Source organism: Thermobia domestica, chromosome 9 (assembly GCF_964235325.1).
Source record: "Thermobia domestica chromosome 9, izTheDome1.hap1.1, whole genome shotgun sequence".
NCBI classification, from domain to species: Eukaryota; Metazoa; Arthropoda; class Insecta; order Zygentoma; family Lepismatidae; genus Thermobia; species Thermobia domestica.
This window is the reverse complement of record NC_137462.1, coordinates 217,726,258-217,750,767: the sequence shown is the minus strand read 5'-3', so window position 1 is coordinate 217,750,767 and position 24,510 is coordinate 217,726,258. Positions and strand designations below refer to the sequence as shown.

General features: G+C 35.4%; 1 protein-coding gene across 1 annotated transcript in view; it reads left to right on the top strand.

Annotated features, from left to right (window-relative positions):
- Positions 1-24,510, top strand: part of LOC145660598 (uncharacterized) — an 82,967-nt gene that overhangs the window by 41,897 nt on the left and 16,560 nt on the right. Inside the window, exons 5-9 of the mRNA XM_081725860.1 lie at positions 3,276-3,503; positions 7,770-8,780; positions 10,938-11,393; positions 11,904-12,143; positions 23,024-23,310. Coding sequence (XP_081581986.1) covers positions 3,276-3,503; positions 7,770-8,780; positions 10,938-11,393; positions 11,904-12,143; positions 23,024-23,310 — 2,222 coding nt within the window. The remainder of the gene's footprint in view (positions 1-3,275; positions 3,504-7,769; positions 8,781-10,937; positions 11,394-11,903; positions 12,144-23,023; positions 23,311-24,510) is intronic.

Sequence of the window (24,510 nt, the reverse complement as noted above, 5' to 3'; positions counted from 1 at the left end):
CGTCGGCCAGTGTAATTAATTTTGAGAACTTTTAAGATCTTGTGACTAATACCAACACATGATGCCTATCTTCTCTCATGTTTTACACACACACCTCTTTGTTTCCTGTCGAACTCCTTGACGAGTAGCACTTTAGCAACGAAAGCTTCGAGAAGGTTTATAATCTCGACATCTAATTAATTACTTCATTTACTAATTATTGTTAGTTATTAACCATGTTGCATCACAAGGACCTTAACATGTGTTTACTTTTTCACAGGACTACGAAGTAAAATATCCAGCACATTGTATTTTAAAGAGTTTTCGGGTCAATACTCAATGAATTTACCTTGACACGAAGTTAAACTTCTAAAAGAACGTTCTAGGCTAGTCCATTCTGTTCTTTTCAATACTGATGAGTAATAGTAGTTCAGCGTTTGTTTTCTTGCCAACGCCACTGTCGTTTTTCACTTCCGATATTTCATATTCCACCACCAGAGGGGAACAGTTCTTAGCAGACAACTTAGAAAAAGAGTACATCAATATGACAAATTACACTTCCTCAGGGCCGCGGTGGCTCAGTGGTAGAGCATTCACCTCAGGTGCGTGGGGTCCTTAGTCCAAGCTCGCGTCAAGCCCACTTTTATGGTGGACAAACACCGTGTGCGTGGATTTTCGTGAGGCTCTCTTGTTTCCTCACACTTCCTTCATTCCACCATTTTCTTTCATTTCTTATCATCACCGTCTCCTTTAGCCTAGCCGGCATAAACGTGGGACGTAAAACTTAAAGATTTCATTTCATTTTACACTTCCTCTGACGAATAAATTCACCGAAATTTGCGAAGGTAATTTTGAGTAAAATCGAACAGTTACATGGTAATACTGGTGCTGCTAAAGATGTAAATAACTTTAAATACAGTTTTAAATAAGAACCTCTGTATTCTGTGATCATTTTATAATGATGTCTTGTGTAATAAAATGTCTTAACTAAGCACTTTTTTCATTCGTGTTGCCCAGCTGTCTTCAACAGGTCTGGCCATGACGGACTTTTCTTGCCGACCTCTCGCGAGAACTGTAATGACGTCTGACGGGAAAAAGTAGACGTATTACTATCCTGGGTTGGGAATCACTGTAATAGATTAATGTATGATGATTGTTATAGATTATATTACTTGTAAAAACGGTAAATAAATATGACATTGTACTTCCGTGTTCTGAATGGCTAGCTTGCTTACCTATTGTTGCGGGTGGATCTCAGGTTGGATTTGTGGTAGACATACGCAATAACTTAGACATTGATAATTGTGAAGCAGTTAGGGAGCAATTTCAATTAATAAGTAGCGGATTGTGAATCAAGAAAGCCAGGTAGAATTATCGTGGGAGTCAGTACACTAGCCACCCAACTGAATGTGCGCTATCTAAATGTGCCCTTCGTGCACTTGAAAACGAAAATTATTACTTTATAAGACAAAAACTTGCACGTAGGTAACCGTCTGAAATTATTAACTGAAATAAACAAATGTGCTAAAGGGTATTCTTGATACATACATATTGGATTTATCTAAACCGCACGAAAACTTCATTTTTTTTCTATATCAATATTCCCTTCAAAATTTCCGTTTTAATTAATCCAAAAATGATGTTTAAATAAGTTCTCATGCTTGTTGTGGAATACTAAAGAACTCGTGATATATATTCACTTATGAAAATACATCTAAGAATACTGTATACATCGATTCTAAGGAAACTCATATCACAGAATATCTAGAGGGTGTGTTGATCGTAGATCGAAGGTCCCAGCATATTGATCACAGTATCAGTGGGTAGAAAAAGGAAACAGCTCTTAATCATTGTTGGGTAGGAATGTTTAGAAGATGAATTCAATTGAATTTGTATGCATTTCACAACTGGAGATGCTTGGAGCACTTATTCAACTTATCTCTTGTTTGAATAATTGTAATGTCAAAAGCTTCGTTTGTATTATACTCTACCGAATTTATGTCCAGGAAGTTTTTAAATTGTATTTATTATTTATTGGTGGTACTGGTCGTCAGTTCATTTCATGTGGAGACGCACATATTTGTCAGTATTTGCTTGACTATCAGAAATGGATCTAACAAATACAATTAGGACTTTAATATTTTATTGCAAAATGTACAATACATTTACATGAAGAGAGAGAAAGAAAGAAACAAACTCAGGAACACAAATTTCATCTCCCAATAGCTCCATACATTTGGCTGCTTCTCTTATACTTTTATCGCTTCAGTCATCTTAGTTTAAATCATCTTCAAGTGGTGAATCAACTTATTTTTGTTTCTGTTGATAAAGTATATTATTCTTGAGTTGAAATTGTATCTAGTTTTACATGCTGCTGGCAGCCATCCGTGGCATAAGTTCCTGATAAGATTCTTACGTTTCGAAGATGATTTAAAAAAGAAAGACAAAACTATGCATTGTATTTAGATCCTTCTACTATTTCAATTTAGAACACAAATTACATTTTTTAGTATTTAAAAGACTAGTTTAGTTTCTTTTTAGTACCTGTAACATTTTCTGTATATACAGAGTGGTCCAAAAGTAGGTATACAGTCCCGTACTGATCAACTCATTCCTTTTTATATCATTTCTTATTGTTATCCATCAGGTAGACTTAGTTTCTTTATTATTTGTTCTTAATGTCTTTTTACTTATATCTTAAACTCGGAACAGAAGAAGCAAATAAACCTATAAGCTAGAATGTTATACTTGATCAATGCAGAGTTGTATACCAACTTTTAGGCCACCCTGTATAATTGTGTTGTTAATGATGATAATAAAGAAGTATAGTAAAAATTAAGAATTTCATGAGCCTCAAAACAAAAAAGGGTTTAATATACTGAAGTGTTCAGTTTTATGTAATTTATTTTTCAACATGTTGTTTGTGTAAATCAATATAAAGATGCTCGTTGTTGTTAACTGACAAGATACTGCCATGCCACCCAGAGTATAACTATTTACAAAAATTATTAGATTAACAAAATACTAAAACGAATCGTCGCAATGTTTGTGCATGTATAAACATAGTTATATCTTTTCTATAAATACAATGTTCTATTTATTTATTTTGGTTGATAATGAATGGGTTGACACAAACAAATTAATCAAAGGTAGCAGATTCATGTGGATATTGTGGATAATATATAAAAAAGATTCTCAAATTGTTTATTTTGGAGTTTTATCATAATTTGAACTACAGGTAGTAGCACTAAATTTTTAGAGCAATAAGGTAATATAGTGTATCTTTTAATTTACAGAATCCAAATACAATGGAGCCCTTTTTGAAGTTAGCATATTCGTGGGGTGAACTGCATATTTTACTTCTGCATTACAATGACCTGTATCCTGAGTCATCTCCAGTCTTACCCGTTGATACAAACTCTGCAAATCTAGCTTACCTGCACTCTTATTTGTCCTCCGATGAGTGGTATCTTTTAACCGAAAGAATACGAAATTTTGGACGTCAGCCATGTAAAGATACATTGGTATGTTGAAAAGAATCACCCTAAACTCTTCTAATTAGTATAACTTTGAAATTTTCTTTCAGCCTAATACTTGTTAAGGTTGTTTGTTAAACTAATCTGTTTAGAACATTAAACACAGTAGTAGTTTAAAATCGCTGAGTATTTGTCGTATAATTCTCTACGTATACGTCACTGCAATCAGCGAGGCTGTTTGTTGATTAATGATGTCATGGTTTTACGTTCAAGATAAATCAGGAAGTGAATTAAATGTTTGTGATACACCCAGAAGTGAGCAATTACATTTGTCATTATCATGGGTTTTAAAACATGTAAAAATACAATTTTAATAAATGAAATACCGGTATAACTTTTTTTCCCCTACATTTTTATTTAAGCTTAGTTACAAAAGCTGATTTAAATGGTCGAGAGGTCTAAAGCATTAGGCTGGCAATGCAAGATCTGCATGTTAAGGATCCGAATCCTACTCAACGACATGAAGGTTTAGTGCTGTCTTGTCGCCTTTCATTACCATCACTAATTTCTCTTCCTCTCCTTTGACGTAAAGAGTAAAACTCAAAAGGGAATAAAATAAATAAATAACGATTGTACAAGGATCCACTTAAATCACAAGATCCAGATTACAACTTAAAAAGACTTATTGATAAGGAAGTTTTTTTTTTTTTTTTTTTCTTATTTAGAGGAAAGAAAAGAAAACTACTTTCAAGTTTCTGTTATAGATATTGAAAGCGTTTCTTCTGCTTTTTAGTTGCAGTACAGAAAAGATGTGTTCTAATGTATCCATCATTCACTTTATCTAAAGAAAAAGTGTGCTACATTGTAAGATAAATGATTGCACAGGTAAATCTTGAAAGTTGAAGATCTTCCCTTCCCAACACTCGTACCAGACTTGTAATCTATTGACTAACACCTTGTGTTCTATGGAAAAGCATACATTTTATTGGCTACATACAGATTAGAATAATGGAAACACCTGACGAAATTGCAACACTTGCTTAATACGGCGTGGGATTATAGTTAACGCAGGGATGGAAATAAATAACAAAATTTTACTAGCCCAAGAAATAAAGCTACTAGCCCACATTCCACAATAGAAATCATTTATTTAGTTTCGGTATGATATTAAATACTTGCCCGCACCGATGAACCACTCGTCCGGGGCGAGAGTGGGCGAGTGGTTATTTGCATCCCTGAGTTAAATTGTTGATTCACCGTGAAATGGAAGCGTAGAAGTCATTAATATTGTACCATTCCTTATGTAGTTCAGCACTAAGTTTTATCAGCGGGGTATATTTGCTCCGGAGTCGTAAGCTCCAGAAGTGACTACAGGCTTCTGCATATAGAAGACAAACTGTTCTTTTCATAGACACACCTCACCTAACCATACGTGTTTCCAGTCATCTGAAGTCAAGTCCATTTTGCACGTTCTAGGCATTGAGTTTTCTCCCAGTAGACTATTGTTGGCTATAATCAGCAGTTTAGATATTGTAACTCGACTTTATATATTGAAGTCGTGAAACTCGCTACGAACTTTGATTGTCGGTGTAGGCCCTTCTAGTGATTGAGTTCCGCAGTCACTTTGTCGCATTTGCGCTAGGGTCTTTGGTAGTAATCATCGTCAGTGCTTAGCGATCCTGTCACTTTGACTTTTCTTCCGACTACTACTATTCTTCGCCGATGTTGTTTTCCCAGGAGTTCTGTAGTTCATCACCGTGAACAAAGCAAGTTCTGTGAGAACTGTATGTCAACAGTTTGTCTATCCAAATATTCGTTAAACATTGTCAATAGTTGCCGTCGTTGCTCAGATGTCTGGTATTGACTTGTGGATATGGGAAGAGATAATCATCGGCTTTGAATCATGATTTTATATAATATTGCAAATAATACGAGAGAATAAGAGAATTTAATCTAAAGCAACTTACGGTCACAAATTAAGCAGCTCACCCAGTCACCCTGCATGCTTACTCATGCACAGAACGAGAATTTTGTACATTTCAGTTTGTATGTGTGTGTGTGTGTGATGCTCGGATGGATGGATCTCGCAGAGATTGGAATACAGAGTAGAAACTAGATGCAGTTAGCTAAGGATAGAAGTCAGTGGAGAGCTTTTGTGAACGCAGCATTGAACCTCCGGGTTCCATAGGCCATAGAGTTAGTTAGTTTTTTTTAGTGTGTGTGATGCTTTGTTTTTATGCAGCACTGAAGATATGAAGAATGGAAGCTACTACTTTCTCTGTCTCTGAGGTGCCGTACTTTCAGATTTGAACCTCTAACAACTGGAAGCGAGCACATGGTGAACCGTTTCCCCTAATTCGCATCTAGTCAGAATTCTATCTCGAGGAAAAAGCTTCAAATATACAAATAAAATAAGTAATAATAATAAATAAAATAAAAACTAAAGTAAAATTAAAGAAATGTAATGCAAAGTGCGATATTCTCAAACGGAGTTGTTTATATTACATGAATCCATGTTTCATTACGAACCCTGTGATACGGTATAGGTTATTTTTCTGGGAAAAAGCCAGAAGGGTAGTGGTTCTTTCTGGACGATTTTCTCAAAAATGACAGGCGATTTGTTCATATACCATAAATAAATGTTTATATTAATAACCTTACAATACGAGATAAGTCACTTCTCATGAATATATCCACAAGGAGCAGTTTATTGTTGGGGATAAGTTTATTTCTGGACGATTTTCTCAAAAACGGCTCAGACGGTTTTGTTCATATTTTATTAATAAGCGTATGATGCTTCGTAAGTAATTTCCCACGAAAATATCCACAAGAGGTAGTTTTCTTTTTTTTTGCAGTTTCCTCAAATACGACTCATGCGATTTTGTTGATATCAACAATATTTCATTAATAACCCTAATATATGGCATAAATTATTTCCCTTGAAAAAGTCCATAAAGGGTAGTTTACTTTTGAGGGTGAGTCTTTTTCGGACAAAGTTCTCCAAAAGTATAACTTTGTTCATATTTCTCAAATAAATATCAGGTATTCTAAAAGAGCATCGTGCATCACAATCTGTTACCGCCGGACAGAACGATGAATTCAGATCTGTACTGTAGACAATTAGCGCTAGTGCATCTAGCAAGTCAAAGGAAAGAGCTGAAACTGGTCAACAAAAGGGTGTTTTATACGCTGACAACGCCAATTCGCATACATCGTTAACAATCCGTCATATTGAGAGTACTTGGCCGGAAGGTTTAAATGCATCCAATGTATGCCCCAGCATCATCAGACTATAATTTATTTCGAACTCTGCAGAACTCCCGTAGTGGTGTTAAGTTAGTTTCAAAAAAGGTCTCTGAAAACCACGTGTCAATTTTTGATCAGAAACCACGAAAGTTCTATAGCAATTGGATTATGATGTTGCCAGAAGAATGGCAGATCATAGACAAAATGGTGCATATGTGGTTTCATATCGCTATTTTCAAATCCAATAAATGTATTCTCCGTTTTAACCTCTAAATGCTCAGTACTTTTTACACAATCTGATATTTCAGCAATAATTGCAGCATATCATGATATACTGTAATTGGAGCGAGAATGTTTGGTGCGATACCCATATTTTCTCTTTTTATATTTGGTGGTAACTACTGTAAGTTAATCGACTACATAATTTTTCAAGTGATCATATCTTAGATCATTTATATCTAATTTGTGTAAAATTTGAATCATTATTATTCATATACTCTTTGTATAGAATGGGCGAGAAATCATCATACCTCTGACTGTTGGTAATCCAGTAGGTGTTATACCTTCGTGCTTTCCACAGAACAAGGTACTACTAAGTTTTGTTTAACATGGAACAAGGTGTGTTTGGTTATGATAAAGGAAAAAGCCACTTTCACAGCACTACTACAGTTCTTTGTTGTGCAGCGACGCGCAGATACTTATTCCTTAACAGTTCATATAATTAATTGTTCTGTTGGAATGACTTGGACGTTCTTATACCTCTTCCATTCCAGCGACCTGGATATTTACTCAGAAAAATGCTGCTAGAGTGCAATGTTTGGAGATGTTCTATTCAGTTGCACCAATATCTGTTCCCTTGAAGCCATGGTATTAGTCATGTGTCTGGTTCTTTAAATAAGACACACCTTACTTGGAAAATAAGGACCAAACAAATAGTTAACGCGATGTCAACCCAATCAGTATTTCACTATCTTCAGGGGGATGTTGACTTCTCGCTCACCCTGTACTGTAGTATATGAGATATTCTTGCATGCGGTTTAATGTTTACATATATTTCTTCTATTTCAGAATAAGCTGATTCTTCAGAAGTTACGAGCTATGTTGCTGTTCGACAGTGAAAACTTACCATTACAAAATGAGAGTTGCGTAGCAGTAGTTAAGTATTTGCTTCTAAATATACAAGAAACTGACCGAATAATTGCAGAAAATATACAGCTCGTGATTCCATCACTTGATACTAACCAGCTAATAACATTATCAGAATATATAGTGTGTGATCTTGTGACAAAACCAATAAGTCATTGGTGTTCAGTAGTACATGACTCTTCTTTTAAAGAGAGTAAACTTTTGCATTCTGGTATTATATGTGTAATTTTCTCTGAAGTAAAAAAGGTATTTAGCAAAGTGAAGAGAAAGGCTGATTGTGAAGTGTCTTGTTCAATTGGAAAAAAAGTACTTTCTCAACTATGGGATAACAGTTCGCTTGTTGTAGCAGTATCAGATAGTTCTAGTGTCAATGAAAGTGAACTGAATATGTTTAATTCTGTTACTGATGACATGGTACATAGTATAAATGAAGTGCTTTGTGATACCAGTAGAATTCGAGCAACAAATGGTGTGCTATACAATGCAGACGTTATTCTGAAATATGTCGAAGTGTTGAGTGCTATTCCATTTACTTATTGTACTGAAAATACGAAGACTGTTTTGTATCTTGGCTGGTTAGCAGTTGCAATAAATTTAGAGTCAGTTTCACACACAAAAGAAGGGTTGAAAGCTACTTCCGTTTTGTGTGAATTATTAATACAGTTGATGGATGCTTCCAATAGTTTGCTAGTTCTAAATAAAATTCATGTAGGTTATTTATTGATTTGGTTTCTTTCAATTAAATGTGTGCAACACTTAAATAGAAGAAAAAGAGTGTTTCTCCTACAGAAATTAGTAGATTTGGCTTTAAACAATGACAAATCAACAGAAGAGCTTCAGGTAACCATCGATTATGTAATTGAATCTTTGAGCAGTGGTCATTCAGAAGTAGGTGTGGAAATGTGCACGATATTTCTCCGTGCTATAACTAAGGTGAGTATAATAAATTTTTAATACAATTCTGTTAGTCTGTGAAAAATAAAGCCTTATTTACTTAATTTACTATTCGCGCTGGTGATCGACAGGTCAGTAGAATGTTTCCTAAATCTAGGCTTTGTTTCATACCTTAAGTTTTACTATCTGCAAGACATTGTAATCACTTTTCCAGTATATTTCGATAGACAAAAGATTTTTTTTTTTGTTTGTTTTGTTTAACACGTTTCTCTTAAGAGTACAGACAAGAAAAGAAATTTTCTTCTATTAATTGATATGAGTTTGCCTTTCTGATTGTGTTTGAAATTAAAATTCATATCAGAACATTCTGAATATAGAGTGGAGATTACATGTCTACATTCCGGTGTGCGAATGTCGTCAGCTCTTTTATTTTCTTTCCCGTGTTTATTTGTTTATTTATTTATTTATTTATTTTATCTTGTAAGACCGTTTACTTTTGACTTAATGCTTTCAGCAGCTTTCTTTCTGAAAATATATCCCTTCTGTCTAACGTGCAGTTGATATGCATTTCTTCTAAAAATTATATAGCTATTGTTGTACTTGCTTCAGTTCTATTAAGAAAATGAGGAAAAAATAGTGTTCATATTTGTTAAATCTTGTATTTGCATCTATTAAGAGAAATGAAGAGTTTTAAGAATTAACTGAACAGAGAAAACTGTTATTCAAACAAGGAAGTAAAATGAAGCTTTAAACATCCTTCGTTTTGCCTAATAGGCTAAAGAAGTCACATGGTGAATATAAGCAGATGAAGATGAGAAAATTTATTAAAATGAAGAAGTAAAGGAAAATTCCACTGACACTATGTTGTCTTACATAAGCTTACATGTCTGATGTTGAACCTACAACTTCTTGTAGCAGAGGTGAGAGCTGTACGAATGAGCGTCCATGTTTTGACCAACAAAGTAATTATTTTATAAATACGTACGTGTAACGCTGTTCAGTGAGATCTCTGTCATATTACTGCTTGATTTTATACCATTAACTCTGTTGATATTATTATTTCTTATGGGGGAAAAGTGCAGACTGAACGTGTTTCAGAATAAAATCCTGAGGTGAATATTTGGACCTATGAGGAACGGAAATGAGGAATGGCAGAAATTCCATAACGAGGAACTGTATAATTTATACACTTTACCTAAGACCACGTTTCCATTTTACATGAATCTTGTAGCTGTCAAAAAAAAAAAAAAAAAAAAAAAAAAAAAAAAAAAAAAAAAAAAAAAACCTTGCTACCCGATCTTTCTATCTACTGTTTAGACTTTACAACTTCTTGTAAACAAGAAAGGTATCACCACCTTTGCAGCACCGCACTTCAGTGGACAAACAATTAACCTCCTCATTAAAAACGTGGATTTTGGCGCATTCCCCCTTCTTGTCCAAAAGAATCCGTTGTTTCGGAAGCGGCGAAACTGGTTTTTCCTTTATGTCAGCGGGAGGGCGATAGCAGGTAGCAAGCAAGACGTCCCAGAAAGTTGGACACTGTTCGACTCTTTGCAACATGGAAAAAATGTTTTATGACCCTTACAAGACTATGTGTACACGGTGAAATATGGTAGGGTTTCAAGATTTTTTTTATGACAGCTATAAGATTCATTTAAAGTGGAAACGTGGTCTAACATTATTAAGGTCATTAAGTTTAGGGGAGTCAGATGGACAGGTCATGTGGCCAGGATGGAAAAAAGTAGGAACGCTTTCAAAATTTTACTGGAAATCCAGTCAGAGAAAGACCATTAGGAAGACCTAAGCGTAGATGGAAGGACAATATTAGGATGGATCTTGTAGAAATAGCAATATAAAGTGGAAACTGGATCCAGTTGGTTAAGGAGAGAAGTTAATGGGGAGTTTTTATTAATTCGACATTGAACCTCCGGGTTCCATAAGTCCTAGAATTAGTGAATATTGTTATTTCTTCCTTCGTAGCTGTATGGTTAACGTACACATCTTTGTTGCGGAAGACCCGGGTTCGATTTCCTGTAAAAGCTCATGTGATTCCATGTTAAGCTGTAGTTCATATCTTATACAACCTCAATCCTGGAATAAGACATTAAATTCTCGAGCATCCAACCAAACCACCACTGTCCTATTTCTATTTCTATTTTTCAGTTCATAGTTGAAATATGTTACTTTTCTTTTCAGCCAGGAGTGTGTAAGAAACGTTCACAGGACACAAAGAGACTCCTAAAAAGTATTCTGAAACGAAGTGTTCGAGAGCTGTTGAGGGTATCAAAATCTACAGACATGAACTTATCATTACTGGAAGGCTACGGACTAATCGTAGAAAGATTATGTGCACGAAAGAGAATAAAGAAACTAGAGAAGGCTTCTGTTCATGTGGGAAAATTTATAAAATACGCCTTAGATGTTTTAAGAAACCAAGACGAAGACGCTACTGGTGTTGCGATAAAATTAATTACGACATTGCTAAGGCACAGAAATATGTTTAAAGATAGTTTGCCAGAAGACTTCATTTCTAATGTATGGATAGTGTGCGCGGAACGCTCTGGACCAGAAGTTCCTTACCTAAATGCATTGTTCAACAAGTCAACGTATCAGGAGTTTTCTGTGATAGCAGATGATTTACTTGAGAGAACGGTAAGTTACATAGTAAAGTTTGTGAGCAAATTGAAAAATGCACAGGAAAGCGTGGTAGATTATCTAGAATATAATTTTAATGAGATCATAGTGACTGTGTAGAGAATATTTGCCTTCTATATATGTTTAATTATCTTATCGCTTGTTCATTTTTTATATTCGAATACTCACGTTGCTATTTTCGAAAGGCAGTAATTCAATGGTGTTTTAAAGATGAATAAAATTTATAAAGGATTTGCTCGTAAGAAATGCTTTTGTCAGTTTTTTTTTTTTTTTTTTCACATTTTCGTAGATCTTATGTAGGGAACTGTTAAAGGGAATATACATATCTTTTAACTAGGTAAACCTGGCTCTATGGGTGGAAAATTTTATGGGCAGCTCCAGCGAACGTCTCACTACAACGAGTTCATAGTTTTATTTTAAAATTGCATTTGTTATAGTAATATATACAAAACATTATCTGTTTTTGTTTATGGTTGTTCTGGTTCTTTTGAAATTTGTTATTTTTAGGCTTCTTTGAACCTAACGGATGCGAATTCTTCTCTCGATGGTGGCACTCTTGCACTGTGGAAGGTGATGCTCTCATGCAGATTGAAAAGAAAAAAACTACAAAAACGACAAATGATCATACAGAAAGTCTGCCAGATCTTTCTAGACACCATACCCCACTGGAATTCTTCTGAATCGTACCTAAAAGGAGTTATTTTGCCAGTGTTTGATTTTGAGTTAGCTGTTATTAAGGTTACTGAGGTAATGTTGCATTCTTTTTTTTATAAGTATTTTACTTCCTTTGAGTCCTAATTTTTAAACTCTTTAAGTAATAATAATATGCATTGTTTCTCTAATAAAATTGCTATACTATCTACAGTTATAACGTAGTAAATTTCATGCCTTTCACTCTGATTTAAAACTGGATTTTTATTGTTATTACGTGGGAGAGAGAGAAATAAACAGTGTCTTGATAAAGTACCGTCTGCTTTCAAAAGGTCACTTTTCAACCCCGAAGGAAGGATATTTAGTTCTTTTTCAGTCAGTAGTATCTAAAAGAGGTAATGAGGATATTTATAGTTACTCAGACGATATTAAAGAAGTTTATATTAAGTATAGGTACAACATCTCAAATTTGCATAAAGGAGATTGAGGTAAAAAAAAATTACTTTGTTTACTAACAGTGTGCTCTTTGCGTAAGATCACTAAAGATGCATCCCTAATTATATCAATATAGTCTATTAGGTTTTTTAGAGTAAAATCGATGGCATTTTGTTCACTATACGAAGTAAAGAGTACTGTTATGTGCACAGAATTTACTATATCTTTGTTAATGTATGCAACCAGTCTTAATTTCTATTTATTTATTTTTGTGAATCAGATATTCATAAATTGATACAATAAGAAGCACACAGAAAATATCTAGGTATATGAATCATGTGTAATTTTAGATCTCATATTTATCAACGAACTTCAAAGGTTCGTTACTGAATTCTCTATGTCTGTCTGTGTTTGTTTGTCTGTCTGTGTCTGTCTGTCTGTTTGTTTGTGAATTTTTCAATTTTGAGCCCTCCATTCGATAAAGCATCTGAAACTAACTGGAAAAAGTGATGGAATTTTCGCGTCACTCGTACCATTCCCGAGATACTGGCCAAAAAATTTCCGATTTCGAGAGATTTAAGGATTACGAGGGGGTTGAAGGGAAGAAGTAGTGATGGTTAAGTTGTAGTTATAAATTTAAATTAAAGGGCGAACCGTAAGTCATAGAGAGATGATATTGGTGTTGATCAATACCAATATTGATTCAATACCAATACCAGTTATTGATTCAATAATTATTGCGTCATTAGTTATTGATTCAATTATTGCGTCATTAGTTACTGATTCAAAATTAATTCTTTTTAAGTTTGTTCTGGCAATGCTCTTCGAGCATTCTCAACTGGTTTAAAGATATAAATTGATTATTGTGTAATTTGTCAAAACAATTACTTACTACTTTTAAATTGTACTATACTGTTTCAGCAAACATTTTCGTCTTCATCAATAGTTTAGGATAACTCGAATGGATCTGTCTCCTCTCAGAATATTATCGTGCACTAGATGCATGTTCCCAGTTGAACATGAACGTGGTTTAAACTCTTGTTGTTGTAAATCTCTTGTACTCAGGTCTGTGATTTTTTAAAATGAAAACTAACTGTTTAACATGGTGTTCCAAATAATCTATAAAACTGTTGTACCACATTTCTGTTAGAAGGAAGGAATTAGAGTTCTGGGCTGTCGTCATCAAAGGCCATTTAGCGTGTCACGTATATGAGGGATGACGTCCCTCGGCGAACACACTATCCGGTGAAAGGGAAGGAAAGAAGTGGCCTGAAACCATTATGTCAGGTACCATCCCGGCATTTGCCTGGTGTGAATGGGGGAAAACCCAGGAGAAACCTCACTCAAAAAAAAGCTGTTACACTTTTTCGACCGAGTGTCCCCACCAGGAATCGAATGCATCTTTGTTAGAAGAGCAAGTGTTGGTTTCCTATCTTCTCTATATACGGCACTCGGAAAGTGATTACACTTGGAAGTGTTTTACAATAGTAATTGTGTGTTCTTTTAAATTAGAGCACATTGACCATGCGTCATTACCAAGTAAGTGTAACACATAAGTTTAACCTATCTCACCTGAATGTTCTATCTCTTGTCGCATCTTCATAACATTTGATGCATTACGCAAAGGTGTCTAGAAGAAAGAAAAAAAATCGAGTTCGTTTATTAAAGAAGAAAAAGTTTGTCATGAATTAAATAAAGCTGATTTAAATCACTTAACTCTGCTTGTACTCGAACAACTTTTCTTTTTAACTTCTTTTCACTGTTTTACAGTAGATTTTTCGTAACGACAATGTAAAATCAGTTTTGTGAAATTGTGCTAACTATTGAATAGAACTTTTAAGCCTGCTGCTATAAACATTATACATATGATCCGAACCACATGACTTCCTCTGGGAATCAAACTCGGCCCTCTCTCGCCAAAAAACTGCTGTATTAGAAATACATAATGTATATATATTAGGGTGACCCTTACATACGGTAATTTCGTGGTACAATACACAGACCCGTAAAATGTATTCTGTGTGGACATAAACACACATTAGTGAAATAGCAGCTTCCTAAGAGAACGTTAACTCGTGCCGACTTGACGACAAAGTCATGAAATGACGTTTCCATATTATAATGTAATTTAGGATGTCCAACCATGATAACGGTAAAACCAAAAGAGACAGAGAAACGAAACTTTGCACGAAGCAATTAGAGAAAGGAGGACACCTGCCCGTGTATTGTCGAACATCACCTGATGGACAGTGTTACCAACCCAAGAGAAAGTTATGTTTTTGTAAATGGAATGACCTAAATTGATATCACCAACAAAGTCCAGTCCAAGCTAATGTTGGAAGCTACGTAGGCAGTCGATACATTTTGCCAATATATATCAATATTTATTGAAGCTTTCCTGGCGACGTATTGTGAACAGGTCTTCTCGGGCTAGCAGCCAGGTAAATATTGTTATATCTTGCGACGTTTCAAGGGCTGACATCGTCCTCATCTTCAGGCGAATATGATGGTGCAATAGAGTGTATGGAATATATATAGTCATGTATGTATGATTGACCTCTTCTGATTGGTGTCCATGTTTTAATCAGTTGGAATCCTGTGTCTCTGTTAAGGTTCGTTTTTTCTTGTGTGATTGCAACGGCTTCTTTTATCCTCCTGTCTCAAACTCTTGAGCATTTTGCTTTTATTTCGGCATCTGTGAACAAAATCTTATGTTGCTGTTAGATGCTATGTTTAGCCAGTCCGGATTTTTCTGGTTGGTTTAGTCTGATGTAACTGTTGTGTTCTTTGCACCTGGCTTCAATGGTTCGTCCTGTTTGTCCAATATATGACTTACCACATTCACATGGAATGCGGTAAACTCCAGGAGTTCGGAGGTCCAGGTCGTCTTTGGTTGGTCGTATTAAGTTTTTTATTTTTGCTGGAGGTTTGTGTATTATCCTGATGTTGTATCTGTGCTGAGCTTTCCAGAAGTGTTCCCGGTATATGGGAGGCAGATTGTGTTCTTCCGTTCTTCATTCACAGTTTCTTCTGCACTTTTGTCCTTGTTGTCAGTGTCCTTGGTTCTGGTCCTTTTCAGGGCCATATTTATATCTCGCATTGAGTATCCATTCTGTAGCATGGTACTGCGAAGGTGATTAAGTTCCTCTATTAAACAATCCTTGTCGGAGATGGAGAATACTGTATGTGCTAAAGTGTTGAGAACTCCAAGCCGTTGAGCTTTGTGATGGAAACTGTTTGCGTTCAGATATAAATCTGTATGTGTTGGTTTCCTGTATACCCTATGGCCTAGGCTGCCATCCGGCCTTCTGTATATCATGATGTCAAGAAATGATAGACGTCCTTCTTGTTCAACTTCCATCGTAAATTTAATATTCGGATGCTGGTTATTGAGATACTGCAGGAATTCCTGTAAGGAGTTTCGTCCATGTGGCCAGATGGTGAACGTGTCATCAACATATCTATAGAACAAACAGACAGCGTCGCCATGCGTTCTCCACTCTCACCTGCAGTAGCCAATTTTTATATGGAGCACTTTGAACATGAAGCACTGAAGAAAGCACTACTTGCACCCACACATTTCTGGAAAGCAGCAGACTATTTGCCAGGTACAACATCAGACAATACACAAACCTCCAGCAAAAGTAAAAAAACTTAATACGACCAACCAAAGACGACCTGGACCTCCGAACTCCTGGAGTTTACCGCATTCCATGTGAATGTGGTAAGTCATATATTGGACAAACAGGACGAACCATTGAAGCCAGGTGCAAAGAACACAACAGTTACATCAGACTAAACCAACCAGAAAAATCCGGACTGGCTAAACATAGCATCTAACAGCAACATAAGATTTTGTTCACAGATGTCGAAATAAAAGCAAAATGCTCAAGAGTTTGGGACAGGAGGATAAAAGAAGCCGTTGCAATCACACAAGAAAAAACGAACCTTAACAGAGACACAGGATTCCAACTGAGTAAAACATGGACACCAATCATATCCCGACATTTCAAGCACCAATCAGAAGCCGCCATTTCAACCACCAATCAGAAGAGGCCAATCATACATACATGAGTATATATATTCCATACACACTATTGCACCATCATACTCGCCTGAAGATGAGGACGATGTCAGCCCTCGAAACGTCGCAAGATATAACAGTATTTACCTGGCTGCTAGCCCGAGAAGACCTGTTCACATATATCAATATATTTAACCAAATTTGCTTCTTTATAAAACAACAGGCATTCAGGCGAGCAGAAATATACAATTTAGTTTCGTTTATATGTTTAGACGTAACATCTTTACGCAATACCGAGGTTATTAAGGAGAATACTTACGCTTAAAGTGATATCCGAGCTGCTACTTTGTTTACACTTGAAAGAAGGGTTATAGTTCGACCGAAAATTGAACATGGGACACTTTGATTAAAAGGTGACAAGGAGATAAAATTAATGTGGTTGGTATGTGGAAACATCATCATGAAGTTCACACGATTTAAAACATTTTTTGTTCTCTCTTTTGATTTAAACCATTTTATTTTTTTTAACAGCTGGTTTAAACCATGGTTAAAACCACTTTGGTTTAAACCAACCAACCCTGCTCATTATCTTAATCTCAGATACGAGACAGGTAAATTTCTTAATAGGAAATCGTGCCAAATAATTATGAAAAAATAGTTAAACGGTCGCGTCGAGGGAAGTTGAATTGAGACCTCAGTTTGTTGAGTACTGTGGTGGTCAGGATTCCCATGTAAGTACCTTCTCACTTACATTGTCTTTGATTATTCATTATTATGTCTCTAGTCGGTATTAAGTATTCTTCGCGTGAATTGAATCATCTGATAGGAAAGCTAAATGATATATTTCATTTTATACTGACAGAGTGTACGACTGAGTTAGTGACGTTTACAAGTACGGCACAGATAGATGTAGTCCTTCAAATGTAGTCACAATTTACAAATGTAGATGTAGATGTAGTCACAATTTACTAAATTATGATTGATTAATTACTCTATGCTGTAATATAGTGAATGATACATTAACGAACAGTGTGAGCTGCATTCAAATGAGACAACGAGCATTTTCGTAAAAGATTTTTATGTTCGGATAACGAACCTTACAGAACAAATACACGAAGAAGCAACAATGTATGTAGTACTCTTTGTAGAACAGTATATTGCTGTCATCTATGCAGTAACAGGTGTCTCGAATGAGACTTGGGTAGATGTATACATAATCTTTTCGTACACTAATTGATTTATGTTCTCTGGATTTTTGTTAACTGCTTTACTGAACTATTTAGATAAAACACTCATATTTGTGTAAAATGCGTACATTACGTAAGTGCAATAATCGCGGTGGCTCAGGGTAGAATGTTCACTTCTAACGCGTGAGGTCCCTAGTTTCTTTCCAGCGCGAGCCAAATGAACTTCGTGGTGGACGAACACCGTGTGCGAGGGTTTCCTCGGGGTTCTTCCGTTTCCCCACTTCATTTTACCGTTATCATCCCTTTCATATTAAATATAGGTGTCATTAATCTGATGTATTTGTGTAGCAGAAATATTTGGTAAGCATCGTTGCAGTAGATGAAATACGAGGGCCCAGTTGGATATGATTCAAATTAGAATGGCATTCTGATTGATTTGGGAATTATGAGAAAATAGTATAATCTATAACAATAACATTATCTTAACTTCATTTTCAAAACTCTTGAAAATTATTTCGCTAGACTAGTATTTGTATCAGTTTAACCCACAAGCGATACAATTTAAAATAAACTTACGATAACTTGAAACAAAATCGTTGGTATATCTATATTTTATATGTTTCCACAGTAATGATTCCTGAAGCTTTTTTCTTTATAACCTTAAATGGGAGTTACATGAAAATCCTTCTTTCTCTTCCTCAGGCATACCTCAAGTTGCGTAGGAATTTAGGGTTTTTCACCAGCAGCGTTGATACCGTAATATGAATTAAGAATAGTAAATCTAACATAAATGCACAAGATTGTACAGGAAAACGATAAACAAATCAACAAACGATAGTAAATTTGTAGAATTGATAACATAAAACTGAAAATATGAAGTATGATTGTAAAGACATCGGTGTTGTACTAAACTTGATGCATTACAAACGCATGAAACCAAACTGGCATGTTAGTGTCCTTATTTACTGTTATAAGGTCATGATGGGGGAGTATGGTTGCTCACAGTATGCCTACTCAGGGCGCTGTCGATGCCAAACACCGGTCCGCAATTATTAACATGCTAACTCACTCTATGGTTTGCAATCTTTAATTCTATTTGCGGATGCTAAAGAGAAGTTAAGAAGTAACGTGGATAAGCATTTTTTTTTTTTTTTTTTTTTTTTTTGATCTCTACAATTGCATTTTAATGCTTCATGCTTCATTTTATATTAATATTTTATAACAATAACAACAATGAAATTTAAACATGATTTCTAAGAAGCAAACGCAATTTGAATTAATATTATGTTACAGGTGGATGGATCAACATTTAAAGTTTAAACCTAAAATACTGTTAAATTTCTCTGAACGTTGATATATTTATTTTATTTATTTATTTATTTATCTAAAGAAAGAAGAAAATTAATATATTGGGTGTATCCAATATATTAAAGAATATACATAAAAATACATAAACATATTATATTATAAAATAACAAATACAAAATATTAATGGAATAAAATAATAAGAAAAATAACTGCTACAGAAATTAACAAGTAAATTTTCTACTTATAAGTGCATTACTTCTCTAAAGGAAATCGGACTTCCTAGATTCCCTTTATTAATATTGTTTAACGTACTCCTCATTATTTTAATACTTAAGAGAGAAAGAGGTAGTATCTCTTTAGTAACTTTCCAAGTATTTCTAGTAGGTTGGATCGAAATAAATGTCGTTTTCGCCCTGCTGGCCTTATAGCGGCAGAACAAGATCATGCACAGGGAGTCATTTAGCAGAGTAAAGGCCATAGGTTTCGAATGTATTTCTCTACCTCCTGACCGAATGTTCAATGCCATGTCAGTACCACTGCGGCACAGGGTTGGCAGAAACCATGGTTTTTATTGAATTTTTTTTTTTTTTTTTTTGTTTAAATAATTTGCACTATGTATTTATATCACATATGGACAGAGATAAGCTCGTTTCGCCTTGGTGTTATTATGCAACAACCGGGTTATGCTGGAAGGGGTCAAATAAGCTTAAAGCGGAATCCAAACAGCTTCTCGGCTTACATCCGAGAGAAATTATCTTCCATTTGAACTCGAAACCGGGACTAATTGGCCACAAATGGGATGCGTCTGCCGACTCACTCACGAAGGACTCCTGATAAAAATACGTTGTACTGATCTTTACATACTTGTTAGTATAATTGTTAAGAGTCATGTCAGAAGGACAAAAAGATAAACCGTTGCACAAGTGAAACCATTATACAGAATTACACATGGACAATTTCAAAATACTGCAGAGTACAGAAAACTAATTTAGTCCAAGTTAGTTTACTACGACTTTTATTAGTCCAAGTTAAAGAAATACAACGATTTAATTGCATATCAGTAAGAAAAGTGACTGAAGATATGAATCATTTGAGTCCACTTTGGCTCTGACCCATATATACAAATTACATAAATAGATACAAAAGATAATTCTGATTTCAATACATGCCTCTCGTAGGGTTTGTATGACACCCCCAAAAAAGTATGCCATTTCGATGTATTTTATCAATAATAAACATTATTAAAATGAAACAATATTTAGAATTGGGCTATGTTTAGTAGAAGGGGTCCAGAATCACGTAAAAAACACAAAATTTACAGGAGAAATGGATGATGCAAGTACAGTAGACGTAACTTGACGTAACCAAATTTAACCTTAACTAACCTAATATTAGTAGAAATAAGCGAAATTCTATCATTTTTGGAAAATTATGCTGGACCCCTACACTGATATAATCTAATGTAAACTAACCTAACCTAACCCAAACTAACCTAAATTAACACAACCTTACCTAAACTAACCTAATCTGAACAGAAATTACCAATATTGAAACATTTTTTTAGAAGAAAGAGCTGGACCCCTTCTGCTAAACATTAGCCTTAGAATTTTTTGGATTGCAATTACATAACAATAATAATAAACTATATTTAAAAAATCACAAAAGAAACATTCATGAACTTATGAAAAAAACAAAAGTTGCTTTTGTAGTATCATCTCTTTAAGTAATGAATGGGAAATTTAGGTCTGAATATAATACGAATAATATACGGGAGTGAAACGTGATAACCCACAAATGGGTGTTCAAGATTTTACGAACACTTACACTTTTACAAACATTTTTCGTTTTTTGGTTTAAACCAGTTGGTTTTTTTGAACCTTGGTTTAAACCAGCCAACCCTGTTGGAAGCAAAAACGAAAATAAAGACAAAAGACATGGGAAATGCAGATCAGTTGCAAACTTTTCGAGAAATAATGTGAAACACATGTTAAAATGCTAACGTCGTTGGCATACGCAGCGTTGCTGTCTTTTACAAATCACACTTCTCAGCTTTAACAAGATACCGAATATCTCAGTCAGTACGTGACTTATTGATCTCACATAACAACAGTGATGCTTCTAATACTCTACTGCCTTGCATTATACGTTTTAAACCATACTACAGTAGGGAGCTTTTCCGAGTTATGGTACCTTTTCCAAGTTCAACTTTTCTCTTTTGTTGATGGCAACACTGTTCGACGGACCCTTCTAGACTTGAAATCAGCGTAAACAGTTCTTGTCAATATTTAATTTAATGTGTACAAAACGTTAGTACCTCACTCCTTGTGTGCGCCAATGGTGTTTGCATTTAACACGTGTTTCACGTTATTTCTCGAAGAGTTTGCAACACTGATCTTCGTTTACCACTTCTTTTGTCTTTATTTTCATTGCATTATTCAGTTGCACTATTTCACTGAAGGATACATAGAAGTAGAGGAGAAGTTTTATTACTATTACGTGTATATTTTGAAACACTGGATGCTAGTGCGTGTGATTCCGCGTTTGATTCCCATTGAAGATATTTGCTTTGGATAAAGTCCTAAGCAGTGGTTGAGATGTTACTTGAAACAGGAGATCCCATCTCATATAGCCTCAATGCTGAAGGGGACGTTAAATTCCCAGTCGCTCAATTCTCTGTACGAGCACACAATATAGTATATGGAAGTTTCTTTCTACATAGAATACGAATTGGTATTGAAAACGCAGAGTGAGCGGACATAGGGTAAGTAGTAGTTGGAAAATATATTTCTGCTGTAACATGCAAGGGTGTTCGCTAGTATTAATTATAGAAATAATTGTACCTTGTTCTTTAAATAGATTTATTAGGAATATGCTTCAAGATGCAACGTAAAATGGAGTCATAGAGGTCGTGGATGGTAGCAAGTGGAATATTACACCATTCCGTGTCCGTTTCGTAAGAGAGGGCGGAGGCGAAAATTGCATTCGATTCGTGTCCTTTAACAAACTACAGATGTTTATGTTCAAGTACGGGGATTGAGCGGATCAGGATAGGTGATCAACTTTATCCCGATGTTTCTTAAATCACGTCGCAACAGCTCCTAACTGTACGAATATGGTGTCATTGCACGGAAAAACATTCGGACCATACGATCCACGTAGTTCCTCCAAATGGTAACATAATCACAGGCAGTAACACGACCGGTGTTAGCACAGGATCCAATGAAAACTAGAATACTGCGGCCCACAGCATCACAGAGCTTCCTCCATGTTTCACGGTTGGGCGGAGACACTGTGGATCATCGCTTCTTTGGGCGTCTGCCACATACAGACACGGTCCGTTGTTTGAATAATGATTCATCCGACTATATCCCGTTTCCAGTCATCAGCGGTTTCGCCCCTTCAACCTGGCATCATATTTCTATGTCTTGTAACTCGCGGCGATTTGTGATTGTTGACACAGGCTGTCGAAGGTGCTGCTTGAGTTCCTCCGTCACTTGAACCACAGTCGCACACGACAGTTGTGAGTTACAATCCGCTTTAATCCTCGACACAAGCTGTCACTGAAATTTTCCTTCCGACCACTGCTGTTCATTGCAGATGTGGTTTTGTCATGAGTTTTGTAGGCTGTCATAATCTTGGACACTGTTGAATATATACCCAGCATATTTGCCATTTTAGTCACGCTCGCACCACATAATCGAGCGCCAAGAATTTGCCCTCTTTAGAAATCAGAAATATCATTCATTTTACACTATCACCGTGTGGTCAGTTCACTGCATACTGCCCTTGCACTGGTACTTACGTAGTACGCAGTTTGCAGTAGTATACCTCCATCAACAGCCCGGCGCTGCGGTCGCCTCCTGATCGTTACAACGCAGACATCTGACATGTTGCCATGAAATTGATAAATAGCTGTATTTTGCATGTTGTTGAAGAATTTTTGCTAACAATCTTTTCTTTCATAAGAAAATGCTCGATAAAATGTTGAATATAATGCAATTTTATTTTCGATTTTCTTGTAGGCTTCATTGCAATTAGAAGTATTGGATTTATGCTTAAGAAGTTGTCTAGCGGTTCCATTGAGGGAAATTACGGATGTTGAACTCCTTTCAACTGTTTGTTGTTCTGCATTCCAAGTACTTCAGTCACTGCTCGTGTATCATTCTCCATTAATATTGGACATAATTCCTTCTTACCAGCAAAGACTGCGACATCTTGTTAGTGTATTAGCTTCTCGCAGTGATCAGAAGTTGAAGCTTAGTGAGTCAGAAGTGAGATGTTTAGCTTCTTGTGTTCGTAACTTTGAAAGGTAAGTAATCATGTTATGTTGTTGATAGTTAGTAATTTCGTTATTTAATAGTAGGAAAGAAATGACTATAGATTTATTACGAATACCAGATTATACATTGATTACAGATAGTATCTTCCTGAACATTTTGGAGAATGAAATCCTGTATCATTAGCCCGTTTAAAATGATTAGTTTTACGGAAATTTTATATTTGCATCTAGGAAGCTGCTGCTCCTACCCTTACGTTCATGGTTCATACGTCGTTATCATTGGAATGAATCAAGCTTTCAAATGATACCCGAGACACGCCTCGAATGAAAAATTCGAGAATTTTCAAGAAAAGGGTAATCAGGTAGCCCATGTGCGGAAAATTTTGCGCGTATACTGTAGGTTGTAAGATATGATTAAATGCTGTCATAGATAATAAACTGGAGTGTCAAAACTTGATCTGTGCCAACTATCTTTCAATGCTTCAAATCCGATAGATCATCTTATCTAACTTGTTGTGCCTAAATGCTTTTACTACCAACAAACATAAATGCACTGATTACTATTCATATATTTATTCCACTAAGTTTCATTTAATCTCCATGTATCTATTTCCTGCTCACAGATTACACTTACGTTAGAGAAATAACACCAAAGACTCCTAAATACCCATATACGTTTTACTCTTATTGAAATCCATCTTGATGTGATCATTTGTTTTCACAGTGTCATTCTTAGCAACTAACATTCCATATCTAGGCATGTACTAACTTCTATAACCTTTGTTATCCATACTCCATATCCTCATTCCCAACATAGGTAACGATTTTTTACATTTATTACATTTTTCCTTTCGCCTTTGGGTAAAGTTGAGTAAGTGGAGACAATAGAAAGCATTCCTTATATGAAAATGTTTTCAAAAAATATTTAAAAAATAATAAAAACATAAGCAAAACGCAAAATTAAGCTCGATTGAGTGTATTCTTTCAATCGTGCTTTCGAGGGAAAGGGAAATTGACCATTTCACCAAAGGTGCTGAATGAGGACGAAAGGGAGAGAGCGTGTAAAATGTTGAATCTGATAATTTAAACCTAGTGTCTAGGTCTGCAAAATATATATTATTTATTATTCTAGTTGATTAGGGGAAAATATGTTACTAGTGTATTATCGTTATCGTGTTTTCTTGGTCTTATTTTTCCATGAACATGGGAAAGTCTATGTGGCTAATTACA